The sequence below is a fragment of the Suricata suricatta genome, chromosome 7 (genome assembly GCF_006229205.1).
Source record: "Suricata suricatta isolate VVHF042 chromosome 7, meerkat_22Aug2017_6uvM2_HiC, whole genome shotgun sequence".
Lineage (NCBI taxonomy): Eukaryota > Metazoa > Chordata > Mammalia > Carnivora > Herpestidae > Suricata > Suricata suricatta.
The window spans coordinates 55,268,923-55,282,826 of record NC_043706.1 but is presented as its reverse complement, the minus strand read 5'-3'; the positions used below and the strand labels follow the sequence as shown (position 1 = coordinate 55,282,826).

The 13,904-nt window shown below is 36.9% G+C and overlaps 1 protein-coding gene across 3 annotated transcripts in view; it reads right to left on the bottom strand.

The window, feature by feature from the left end:
• Positions 1–9,322: 9,322 nt before the first annotated feature.
• Positions 9,323–13,904, bottom strand: part of PTP4A1 (protein tyrosine phosphatase 4A1) — an 8,499-nt gene continuing 3,917 nt past the window's right edge. For all 3 annotated transcript variants that reach the window (XM_029943791.1, XM_029943792.1, XM_029943793.1), the window contains exons 3-7: positions 13,760–13,904; positions 12,491–12,583; positions 12,046–12,176; positions 11,161–11,235; positions 9,323–10,734 (exon numbers count right to left, since the gene is read on the bottom strand). The exon at positions 13,760–13,904 is cut by the window's right edge and continues 1 nt beyond it. In XM_029943791.1, coding sequence (XP_029799651.1) covers positions 10,617–10,734; positions 11,161–11,235; positions 12,046–12,176; positions 12,491–12,583; positions 13,760–13,864 — 522 coding nt within the window. In that variant the 5' untranslated portion in view covers positions 13,865–13,904 and the 3' untranslated portion in view covers positions 9,323–10,616. The remainder of the gene's footprint in view (positions 10,735–11,160; positions 11,236–12,045; positions 12,177–12,490; positions 12,584–13,759) is intronic.

The following is a 13,904-nucleotide window of genomic DNA, read 5'->3' as shown; positions in this document are numbered from 1 at the left end:
GCGAAACTAGCCAGTTAGAGAAAGACAAATATCATATGACTTCACTTATATGTGGACTTTAAGATACAAAACAGATGAACACAAGGGAAAGAAAGGGATTCAAAAATAATAAAAAGATAGGGAGGGGGACAAAACCCAAGAGACCCTTAAATATAGAGGACAAACAGAGGGTTGCTGGAGGAGCTGTGGGGGGATGGACAAAATGGGCAAGGGCATTAAGGAAGACTCTTGTTGGGATGAGCCCTGTGTGATACATGTGGGGGATGAATCACTGGATTCTATGCCTCAAATCATTATTGCACTATATTGCTAACTAAATATAAATTAAAAATACAACAAATGAATAAATAAATAAATAAAACATTTACATTTAACAACAAAAAAAGAAATTTTACAATCCAATGTGTTCAAGGGATGCTATTAGAAAAATGGTGCCATGAGTAAATAAGTTTGGCAAACAATGGCTGAAACTTAGATATTATTTACTGCTATATCATTTAGTGCCTTTAATATCCTAATATGAATTTTGAATCTTTCCAGGAGTACAATATAATATGTAACTATTGAATAAGTCAGTTCCCAGAAGGAAGTATGTGGTACATTCACGGTGGGTAACTGAGAAATATTTAATAGAAGGAAATCAACAGGGGAGAATAGAGTAAGGTGACCATCTCTGGGCCTAAAGAGGCCACAAAAGGGAGACAACTGTCTCACAGAAGCTGTGATTCTAGTAGGAAGACAGCCACCTAACTGGTGGCAATCCAGCAGAAGGAAGGTAAGAGAGCCAGGAATAATTGGCTATCTTCATTCCCCCGTCTCCTTTAATGCTCTGTTTATCTCCCCCTTCTTTCTCAGCCCTCCTTCCCCTTAGCCAAATTCAAGAGGAAGGCAGAGAGGGCAAAGGAACCTGTAATCCATACAGATCAGCCCTTTGGGCACAGAGCAAAAGGGAGACTAGTAGAGAGTGGGAAAGAAAATATTCTGTATAACTGTGGATTCCTTTTTTCACAGATGACCATTTGGGACTACAGTATTCTGCAGAACACATTTTCAGAAAACTTGACATTATCCATTTACAAAGATATCCAAACTAATTCGTACACGTTTTAAAAAGTGACAATGGGAGGTGCCTGGGTGGCTCAGTCCATTAAGTGTCTGATTCTTGGTTTCAGCTCAGGTCATGATCCCCCAAGGTCAGGAGATCAAGCCCCGCAAGGCTTGCTTCTGCTTGAAACTGGGCATTGAGCTTCTTTGGGATTCTCTCCCTTTCTCTCTGCCTGTCCCCTGCTCACAAGTGCCCGTGCTCTCTCTCTCTTTCTCTCTCTCTCTCAAAATAAATATTTTGCGGCACCTGGGTGGCTCATTTGGTTAAACATCTGACTCTTGATTTTGGTTCAGGTTATGTTCTCACAGTTCCCACATTCAAGCCCGCCTCAGGCTCCACAGTCATAGTGGGAGAATCCCAGTTTGGGATTCTCTCTCCCTCTCTATCTCTGCCCCTCTCCCATTAGTGCTCTCTTTTTTTCTCTCAAAATAAATAAATAAACATTTTTTTTTTAAAGGTTGTTGGGTTGTCTAGGTGGCTTAGTCAGTTAAGGGTCTGACTGTCTTGATTTAGGCTCAGGTCATGATCTCACAGTTCGCAAGTTCAAAGCCCTGCATCAGGTTTTGCACTGTCAGTGCAGAGCCTGCCTGGGATTTTCTTGCCCTCTCTCTCTGCCCCTCCCTGCCTCACATGTGCACATGTGTGTGCGTGCACGTGCATACACATGCATTCTCTCTTTCAAAAATAAACTTTAAAAGTATTGACCTACCTAGAACTTAAAAAAACAAAAGGCTGCAAACAAACATTTAAAGAATATTTGTATAGAAAAAGTGACAAAGGAAGTATCTACACAAATATACGAAACATCATTCATTAAATTTTAATTTAATAAATCAAGTGTTGATTTTGGAGGGAGCAGAGTATGGTTTCTCTGGCAAAATGGTAAGATAAACAACATAATGTCCATTTTACTTTTGACTTATGAATTATGATCACAGAGTTGGTCATTTTTGCAAGAATATTCCAGGGCTTTAATTTTCCCAAAGATATTTATTAACTGGTTATTCAGATAAATTTGTCTTGAAGCATCTACTATGGCATCCATATAAATTTTCTTTTTTCTACTTTTTATTGATTTAACTCTACCAGAAACTCATCTGATAATAACTCTTATGGTGATTTGAGCAGGTCTTCAACAGCACTTTCAATGACTTGAGACAATCCTGAAACAGATCCTCCACTCTTCTGATGACTACAGACATCCTGAGCCAGAGCTACCAAACCTGATAGCTAAGCTACTTCTGGATTCCTGACCCACAGAAATAGTGAGATAAATGTTTGTTGTTTTAAGTCACTAAATTTTGAGGTAATTTTTTATACAGCAATAGGTATACTTAAAACAACAATATCCCATTGGGTTATTTGAAGCAACCGCCTGATATAACATCATTTCATCCAAATATATTTCACTGTGCATTGCTAAATGATAATTTATCTTTTTGAAACATACAATATTATCATCAGACCTAAAAATTGGCAATTATTGCCTAATATCATCCATCCAATGACTGTTCAGATTTCCCTGCTTGTCTCATAAACATTTTATTATTTTAGAGAGAGGGGCAGAGAGAGGGGCCAAGGAAGAGAATTACTTTAACCAGGTTCTAAGCCCAGTGTGGATCTCACCTCAAGGCTTGAGCCCACGATCCTGGGATCATGGCCTCAACAGAAATTTTTTCCTGATAAGAGACTTGTATATTTATTTAGATTTTTAAGAAATTTATGTGCCCATCAAAGGAATAGTTATTTCTTAAGCCTTGTGAAATTCATTCAGGATGGATTTACCTCAAGTGATTAAGGAATGGAATAAAAGCTGTCCTATTGTCTTTCCTAGTGTTAATCAAAATGGGACATGTGCATCAAATAACATAAAATATGGTAGTGCTTAATAATGTTATATGATGCAAATAGAGATTTTAGTCATTTTTGTCTATTCTATAGATCATCCTTAAGGGGAATGATTTAGATAGTGAAAAACAAAAACCAAAAAATAAAAAACTGGGGTGCCTGGCTGGCTCAGCCAAAAGAGCATGCGACTCTTGAACTTGGGGTATTGAGTTCAAGGCCCATGTGGGCGTAAAAATTACAATAAATAACATTTAAAAAAAATCTTAAGGCACACTTGATTGGCTATCCTACAGCCATTTATATGTTTGTCTTTGTACAGAACTCTGATTTTGTTTGTTGTGCAACAGCTCCAGAGAATGAATCATGTTCGACCTAAGCCATGGGAGAATTTTACAAATATCAGGCAACTCCCCAGAGCAATTAAGTTAGAATCTGTGCAAGTTGGGCACAGGTGAAAATATGTCCTAAAAGCTTCCCAGGTGATCCTTTCATGCAGCCAGGCAGCAGGACCACAGGGCTAAAGCAACTATGGCAATCCAGTCTCTTAGTGGCCAGAGGAGGGTACGTGATGCTGTTTTGTCTGAAGGGACTTGAAGATACTGCTAAGAGCTTCTGGTAAAAATTTCCCCTGAAACAGGAGGAGAATATAAAGAGAAAGATTTTTAGCTGCCAACACTCCTGTTTCTTGCTTCTGGCAATGTCATGTGAGAGCATAATGGTTGGTTGTGGTGGCCATTTGCATCCATGAGGAAAGATATTATTGAAACAATAAAGACAACAGAGCAGAAAGATCAAGATTCCAGGTATATCAGTAGGAAAACAGAGTCACTGTAAATATGATGAGGATTGAGGATTTATTATAATAAACCAGACCTTCACAAATAGAAGTTTCAAAAGTAAAGGTTTGGTAAGGGAGTCAGAGAATCAGAAAAATAGGCAAAGTGTGAGTGGACAAATTGGAGCTGGCAGAGAAATCCAACAAAGAAAGTTCAACTGCTTGCCAAAGTGAGACTATAGAGAGAGGACTCACAGCGAGGTTTCTTCAAATTGTCACCTTTAGGAAATAGTTGCCTTTGTGTAGCTTTCACCTCTGGGTCTGCAGCCGTGTCCAGTGGTGGGTTAGAGGCTGCTATTGGTTAGTAGGACCATTAGGTGGCAAAGGAGGCAAGACACTGATTAGAGATTTAAAAAAAAAAGAAGAAAAAGAAAAAGAAAAAAAAAAAGACAAGGTAGGACTCACTAGGTATCTCTACCATCACCCAGTCTGACAACAATGACCTTCTGAGCATAATGGTTTCAATTTCATGCACTTTCCAAATATCATACAAGTTCTTCTTTTGTCCAATTCTGAACTGGAACCATGTGGGAAAAAAGATTCTGGGAAATATACTTCCCAATTTTAGAAATGGGATAAACAAGTAGTAATCTTTCTGAAAAGTCTAAATTGTTCAAATCAGTAATATTGACAAATTTGGAAATGATACCAGTTGACTATCAAAACCTTGCCTTTCTTATTATAAATGAAAATCGATTTCCTTAAACTTGTGGGTCCATGACTTTTTGACTAAGTTCTGGTACGTCTCTCTTATACAGATAAATCAGTAATAAGCACAGACTATAAACAATAATGGAATAGGGACAAAAATTCAAAGGTGAAGATATTTAAAAATTATATTTTAATTATATTTATATATCATATATACATTTAATTATATACTTTAATTATTTAACTTTAAATATTTAAAATTGTTTAATATTTATTTAGATATTTTATAATTAATATTTAATAATTACGTATGGGAAAGAAAAGTGAGAAAACATTTAATGATAAAAATGTATACAATAAAGTAGAATAGAATAAAATGAAGTAAAAGAGAATTAAAAAATTTACAAAAAATATAGTAAAAAAACTTTTCTATACAAATGGAAAATAATTTTCTATATCCAAGAAAAAGAAAAGAGATGGACCAGTGAACAGAATGAAATCCGAATGAAATTACATCCAGTTTTTCCCTAGAAACTATGAAGCACTTTATAGTCCCATACAGTAAGTAGGTGCAGAGACATGTGGTGGTCCTCTATGGCTTGGTTGGCGCAGTTGGAGAGGGCTTGGTGAAATGGCTCCACTCTCCACTAGGTGGCGCCACTTAGCTTGCTAGGGTAGATTAGTGTGGCGTCTGTGCGTGTGCACATGCATGTGTGTTTGCATACGCACAGAAGAGGTGAAAATGGCACCACCCAGCTTCCAAGTCTCTTGCTCCAGAACTCTGTACTCTCACCCACCGGCATTCAAACACCCTCTTGTCTCCAGCTTCCATCCACCTCCCACGTCTACACTATGTCCAAGCCTTCAGGCTGCCCGATGGCACCTCCCTCTCGAATTTTATATCAGATGGGTATTTCCGAACCCCTCACTTTTGAGGTCCTGCAGCTTGGATCTGCTCTGACCCTCTGGGTAAGTGTCTTGCCCAGCAATGGCCAGGTGCTGGCTTGCCCCAGAAAGAGTTTGTGCGATCACGTAGTGGCAGTTCAGGGATTCTGGTAAATCACAACACACAACCTGTGCCAGGTTTCACCACACCCAGGCATCTTTGTTCCAATACCAGCAATGGTGGCTTTTCTCTGGGGTTCCCTGGGACCTTTGCCTGTAGGGAGGCTATTACGGCCTCTACCATATGCCTTCCTAGCAGGGCAACTGCTTCTCCCTGCGTGGCCCACATGGGAGGGTGGGTGAGAGTACAGTTCTGGAGCTAGGGACTGGGAAGCTGGCCACACTGCCTGTTCCTGGGGTTCACCCTTCCCACGAGAACACCACCAGGTATTGAGCTCTGGAATTTGCAACTCTGATTTCCCCTGTTTATATAGAGTCCTAGTGGTATTGAAACCCTTTCCTTTCTTTTTTGTTTAGTCACTTGTGGGTGTTTCCATTTGTTCTCTTTCTCTCCAGCTACTTTTGGAGGGAATGCCTTTCCTATACTCTCCCCCATTCTCTGTCCACTCTCCACCCAAACAGCTCCCTACCCTCCACGGTTTCTCTCACCTCCAGTTCACCGTTCTGCACCGTGTACCTGCCAAATTCTGTGGCTCAAGTTACACCGATTGTTGTGCTAATACTCAGATCAATTTTCTAGGCGTGCAAAAATGCTTTGGGATTGATCTAATTGTATTTCAGGGACAAGAGAAGCCGAGGACTGCAGGCTGCTCCGCCATCTTGGCCAACTCGCCTTGATTATAAAATTTTTGAAACGTAAAAGCCAAATCTTAACGGTTCATAGTTTTGATGATTAAGGGTAATCATAAATATCTGTAATTGTTCTGTGTGAAACATTGATGTACTGAAGCTCTAAGGAGATATATAAGCCTAACACTCTTAGATGTGTCCCAAAGGGCTGTTTTTTAAAAATTCAGCTTAGTTTTTACAGTCCAAGTCTTTTACTATTAGGTTGACAAGTAGATTTTACCCATGTGCTTCTCTCCCCAGGCTCTGCTTATCTACTACCGTCTGGTACGAAACCAAATTACCAATGCTGGCTAGTACTTTGATTCCCAAATGAGCACACACTTTAATGCCTAAATTTCATGACAACTATTTTGGTTGCTTGGAAATTTTATCCCTCATGCTTGATATTTCAGTTATGGAAGATGGTACTGTGGATATACTCTTTAGGGGCCCCTGGCTGACTCAGTCAGTAGAGCATGCGAATCTTGGTTTCAGGGACGTTGAATGAAGCCCCTTGTTGGGCATTGGGCTTAATTTTATTTTTAAACTCTTACGTGGTAGTGACTACTGCTGTATATTTCTGGCTTTTCAGCACAATAGAATTGCCTTTGTTGCTGGGTGGCTATGTGACCAGTTCTATACAATGAGTTTGATAGAAGTGTTACATAGGATTTCTTAGTCAAGAACTTCATTATCAAGGTCCTTTTGTCACCACTAGCACTGTTCTAGAGAGAAGATGCTCCATCAGCATGGGTCCCTGTAATGCATATGAAGCTTAAGGAATAAATCTGAATTATTTTCAGGGTATTTCTGCGGCATTATTTTAGCCTATCTTGACTGAGTTCAAAAGGTCTGCAAATAAAGGGTTCAATGTAAATGAACTTTGCAAAATCACTTGGCTTTCACAAAGAACACTTTGTTAAGGAAAATGAGTTCCATAGGCAGTTTAAGAACTCAAAGAACCTTTAATAATTAGTCAGGCATATGTAGTCATTGCTGTGTGGTGTTATACAGTTAGTCACATTTGAATCTCTGCCTTCTATTTATCAGACAGTTACCTAACTGGAGGCTTATATCCCTTATGTATAAAATTGGGAAAACAGGATGTTAAAATGATCAAATTATGAAAATTACTTCACAATAAAATCTTTAATAAATAGTAGCTACTTAATAGCTATATTAAGCTATTAAGCTGGGTTAGTCTGGCAATGTAGACTTAATTGTAGAATTACTGTTAATCCCCCCATTCATAACTTAAAGCACATAACTGGCTTAATTCATTGAAGGCAAACATATATTTTCTTTTCCTTCCAAGATTCTGCTTAGGCTAGTTACACCAAACATAATGCAGAAACATTGTGCCAGACATTTTTAAACCAGTCTTTAATTTCCAATTCTGGTATTCACACACACACACACACACTTCAGGAAATCAGGGAATGTACAGTATAAACATGTACAGTACATCCTACTTCATGTATTCTTTCAAAACATACTTTTAAAAGAACTTCATTGTCTACATGTAAAAAGAATTTATTCCTGCACTTCCCTTTGAAATCACATGGTCTTAAATTCCAATAGAAAGTGTTCTCTTCACTATGGAAAGGGTCGGGATATTCACTGGAGACCAAAATCTGGTGATACCATCTTTTATGTTCTCTGCTGTACTCTCAAATGCCTAGGAACAGTAGGTATTTGCCAGATAAATAGAATGACATTTAAAAACAAATCCCAGAGATCAAGATTCTGAAGCCTGTCAGAAGACCACAGTATCATTTTGCAGTGCTCTGGCTGGGAGGGGGAACGTGACCAGATGTGATCACATGCCTGGGCTGGGTACTTCTAGGCATAGAGCTGTGTGAAGGTGTGAGATTAAGAGCACTGTTCTAGAAAAAGGGGGGCATTAAAAGGAATAACAAATGAAGGGACAGTACACAGTAAAATGACCAATCTTATTTCTAGGTTTTGCTTTCAACTAGAAGAATGCATATTACTTGTCAGCATTATGGTTCCTGTAGATAGGCCTAGTCAACTAGTTACTATTTATATCATCCTATTGAAGGAAATTGTTATCCAAAACTAAGTAACCGAACTCCTGAACACCATCTGGTAACTTTTTACATTCAAGACCTCATTATTTCTATTTTATTTCTTATTAGATATAAGGAATCTTCCAGAATGTTTGGGTGTTCCTATAAGTAATATTTACAAGACACAAAATATTTGGAAAGCAAATTTCATCATTCGTATGCTTACAGAAGAGGTTTATAAATTGATTTTAGGCACCATATATATACAATCCAATACTATAAACCAATGTTTCAAACTCAAGATGTTTCATTAACTATGATGCCACCTCCTCTCAATAAACAAATGCTGTTATATGGGCTACGTGATAAAAGAATTATCATTTAGTTATCAATTACACAAAATTATCTTCAAGGGTAGGCTGCATTTAGAACAAAGCAACCAAAAAAGCCAGGTTAAATGACTAGCCCCAATTACAAGACCTAGGATATAAAGAACTAAGGGTCCCCAGAGACCCCTTCATTCCTTTGGCCTGGGCTCTAAGTTTCAAGAATGGTGCTAACCTGGCATGAAGCGATGGAAGAAAAACCTTTAAAACACAATGTGTAGTACCTTTTGGAATCTTACTCAGTTGCAACTATTAAAAAAAAAGTTCAGATAAGGACATCTTTAATATTAACATTTTAGATCACTGAAAGAAATTTAACATTTATGAAGTCCTCATGTGCCAAATACTTATGTACAAATATCAAAACCTACAGGTATCCATTATTTGCAAATGGTAAGCGAGCTCAGAAGATGCTCAAAACCAGTTATTAACTGTTAAAACTGAGCTTCAAATTAAGGTCTTCCTCTGTTTCTTAATACATTCCTCTATGGTTTCTTAATACAGGATGGCATTGTAAAAAAAATCTATAATGGAAAGTATTTTTTAATAGTCAACAGTTTTCATGATCTTAACAAATTGTATCTGTAAAATGTTTACTAAATGTCAACTTCATTTAATCCTTCATTTGTTAAAGGAAAAAAAAAAGAGGACATACTTCAAATGGCACTAAGTGAAGCTTGCTTCATTTATATCATTTTCTACAAAGTAAGTTAACTTTAAGCCAAACAATTCCAATGATGATAAATGCATTTCATTATTTATTTAGATGTTTAAGCTCTCGCACTAGATTTTTACAAGCTGGTGAACACTGACAAATTATTTCTCCCACAGAACTATAACCACACATTCCCAGACAGTATAAATATATGGTTGAACTAACATTAATACACATCACCATTTTATCAATTACATAATAAAACAAATTATCAAGTATCCAAATATTAAGTTACACAGCTCAAAAGGCATATAAAATATCAGATGTCTGCTCAATTCATTAGCAGAAACCCACTTTTTTTTGCAAGAGAGGTTGGGAAGAAGAAAAAAAAAATCACACTTCAAACAAAAATAAGTTGGTAAACAACTTCAGATAAGAAAAAAAATACAAGAATTTCAGAAATTTTATGATTAAGAATTGTTTTAGCTACAATAACAAAGCATCTCTACTTAAAAAAATATTTACTAAATTAAAGAGCATATTCTACATGTTTTGCACAAGACAAAGGCAACATTTTACTAAAATACTCAATAGCCCCTCCCATTCTTTTCTCAGGCCCTCCCTGTAAGTTGCACCCCAAAGTGCAAACATTAAAATTAACTGTAAGGCTTTTTTTGTCTGGAGACATTAAAGACATGTGCTTCTGTACAATGTAGATTTTCAAAATGGAGGTTTTTCATAACAGCACAAAATAAAATTTGTAGAAAGACATGAAACAATCATTGTAAGACTTGGTAAAAATCACCCCCCCCCCCAAAAGTTGAGCAAACCTGATGTATACTGGTACAAATGTGGGAGATGTAAACATAAAGTGAGCAGGCAAATAACCATATAGGCCCTAATTTCTATGTTTGAAATGACTGAAGGAATAAACCACATAAGGTCCAGAGTGTTCATAGTTCCTGGGATTTTAGTTCTGTATAACACTAAAAATATACAAGTATTGTGCTGGGTATTTTGGCACCTAATCTTTCTAAATTTCTTATATATTGATAAGATTCTGGCATGGGAATAGATTTAAAGACATAACTCAATACTGCATGATTTCAGGAAAGGTAATTGGTACAAGTGATAAGCACATTTTAAATGCTGAACAGAATCTTTTGCTAAGTGTCCAAACAGGTTGATCATAACCCAAGCATAGAGGTGGCAATTCCGTCAAACTTGTGGCCTGATAAAACTGCTTTCCAATACTCCTATGGAAGCTTCATTAGACGTATTCACTAAGCCAACAGGCTGGCTAGTATGTACGACAAATTAGGTCCTGTTTCAAGTTCCACGTCCAAGGCAATGACATCAGGCACCCCAAATTTTATTGAATGCAACAGTTGTTTCTATGACCATTGGAGTCTTTGAAGCGCAGCCGCATTTTAGGACGATATTTCTCCAAATACAGAAGTTGCTTGCTGTTAAAGGCTCCACGCCGCTTTCTGGATGGAGAAAAACAAAAGATGGAGCAACTAAAGCAAAATCCCTCTGTATTACCATTTACTATGTTATAGGCTATTATCTTTCTTGTGGTAATGTATCTTTTGATTATGCTGGGACTTAATGCAGAAATATGGATAGGCATACATGTGTAAACGGAAAAAGGGTAGTAAAAAGTTAAAAAATCTTCAGTGTTAGTTACAATAATCAAAATTTTTATGTCCACTTATATGAGGTCCAAGCAAAGACAAATTTACTAGATTAGAATCTTTGTAATATGAGCATTTATGTGAAATTCAAAAAAAAGAAGATCTTTATTTCCTGTCTTAAAAATGAACAATGGTTAGGTGGGCTGTGGGGGAAAAACTGTTTTCAAAGTAATACGATTAAACTCACTAACGATGAAAAGAAATTCATTCTATACTTACTGTCTTATGTACTGTACTGCGTCTTCATATTTCATTCCACCTTCAATTAATGCTAGGGCAACAAGCACTGGAGCTCTGGTAAGGTAAGAATTTTGGTAAATCACTTTTTAAATGAGATTGTGACACAACTGCACACCCACTCCACCCCCAGGCCATCAGTGTTCATTTTATTTTTCTCTACTAGAACTTTTTTTTTTTGGTGGAGGGCATCAAGGGCAGTGGTGGTGATGTACAAATCCGAACATGAATATTTTGGTATTACTGGGTAAGAAGTTCTCATTGAATCAGAATTCAGGAAAAAGAACCCTATCAAAAGCATACCATGCAATGCAAACTACCTTAGAAACGATTCATAATTCTTTTTCCCAATGAGTTTGGACAACGATTCCAATACCACTGATATAATCTAGCACATATGATTAATTCTATAAGTAATTGTGCCCAGAGACAACTGTAAAGTACAACTATAGCATCTGTTAGGTCCAGCTGTACTGGAATAGATTATTATTACATTCACCTTTTTTTTTTTTCAATCTTTTAAAATGTGTATTTCTGAGGGGAGGGGGGATAGAGCACAAGTAGAAAAGGGGCAGAGAGAAGGGGGGAGGCACAGAATCCAAAGCAGGCTCCAGGCTCTGAGCTATCAGCACAAGAGCACAACACAGGACTTGAACCCACGAACCGCAGATAACCTGAGCTGAAGCTGGATGCTTAACCAACTGTGCCACCCAGGTGCCCCCACCTACTTTTAAATTTAGTTTTAATATGTAACCTAACAAAGCAAATTGACTCAAAAATGATAAGTGATTCTATACTGAGGTCAAAACCAAGTTTTTACTAGAATTAAGACCAATACCATCAAACAGATTTAAGAAATTCTCTTACCTCCCAAGACCTGCAACACAATGGACAGCAATACAACAACCAGGTTCTTCACGAAACTTAATTTTTACAAGACTTAACCAGTCATCAACAATCTGGTTGGATGGTGGTGCACCATCATCAAAAGGCCAATCCTAAGTCAAAAGAACAGTTTAAGAGTTTTAAATAAAATACCAAACTAGTAATTCTAAGTTTCTAACACTCCAATGTCTTCAAAAACATTTTAATATGCTTAAACATGATTTATGAAACCCCACTGTCAATGAGATGCAAATGAATGCTGAATCTTTATAAAGATCTCATTATTTCAAAGCTTTATTTAGCTTTCATCTTTGAAATTAAAATACTGCATACTTTTGTAATAATTTTTAAAAATTAGGCCATCTGAAGTCAGTCATTTATTTTGTAGCATGGTATTGTAAACTCATAGGAACTATTATATACTTACGAGAACATGGATGCCTTCTTTCTCTACAAGAGCAGTGTCATAAGTTGCTTCACATACTCTTACTATTGTGGTAACTCCATACTTCTTAAGTTCCTGGATAAAACATACGTAAAACACACTTTGTAAGTCTTTATAACCATATAATTATTGCTCACCAACTGTCCAAACAGGTATTGCAAGTTAACAGATCTTCATTCATGGAATCAATGGCATAACCTATGTATGTTTAATAGGGAAATGAAATCTTGTTTTAAGTGACAATACCAGAATAGCATAAAAAAGGAAATAATAAACATTACATATATTTTTAACCAGTGACAAGTTTTAAAAAATCCTATGGCCCTTCATATTTGGAAGTTGTTTATAGTCGTCATATCACTGGCTACATGGAGATCAAGCACTACCAAAAGAGGATCAGAAGCAATTCAGGGACAAAGATAAATAAATAAAATAGAACTCAAAGGAATCACTCATGACTACAAGTAATCCGACCTGACATGGTTACATTAACTCCTTAAAATTTTGCTCATTTGCAGTACATACTATAATTTAGAACCTTAAAAGTATATTCAAAGACTCTAGAATCCTGAAACTACAGTGTAAAAAAAAAACCAACACCATTTAAAACTACAGGCTTTAGGACTTACAATCCATCATTACTAATTATAATTAGTAGCTAAAAATTGGCTTCTAAGCACCACTAGGGCCCAAGACATAAACTAACTTTGGTTACGATATCAGTGATTAGGCTAACCAGATATATGAATAATCTCTAAGTAGTAGCCTTCCTCCTATACATTTCTCGTAAGGCAGAACCATACTGTTATTGAGCCCTCACAGAAATTAAGATAAGCAAACTGTGAGGCATGAACAGCGAGATTATCTTATTATAAATCCAAACTAATTCAAGTACATGTCCTTCTTGAGATGTACAAAATCACCTATAAAGAAAAAAACCTGGTATTTCATTTCTGGTAATTGAACTGTAGGCATACCAACAAAATTTTTCTTTCTTTTTTTTCAATGTTTATTTGAGAGGGACAGACAGACACAGAATCTGAAGCAGGCTTCTGGGCTCTGAGCTGTCAGCACTGAGCCCAATGAGGGGACGAGACCCATGAACGACGAGATCACCTGAGCTGAAGTTGGACATTCAACCAACTGAGCTACCCATGCACCTCCCCAACAAAAATTTTCTCAACAAATTATTTTGTTAGATAAAAAGCCCCACCATTAAACTATAATCAATATAAAGGTATCAAACCTTACCTCTATGAATTTGTTTAAGGTCGCATTGGTTGGATTGTGTGTAATGAGAAATCTCATGTTCTTGTATGTGACTTCCACAGGAGCTGGGCGGTTCATTCGAGCCATGTTAATTTTGTTTAAAAACACTCAATAAGGTTATGAAAGA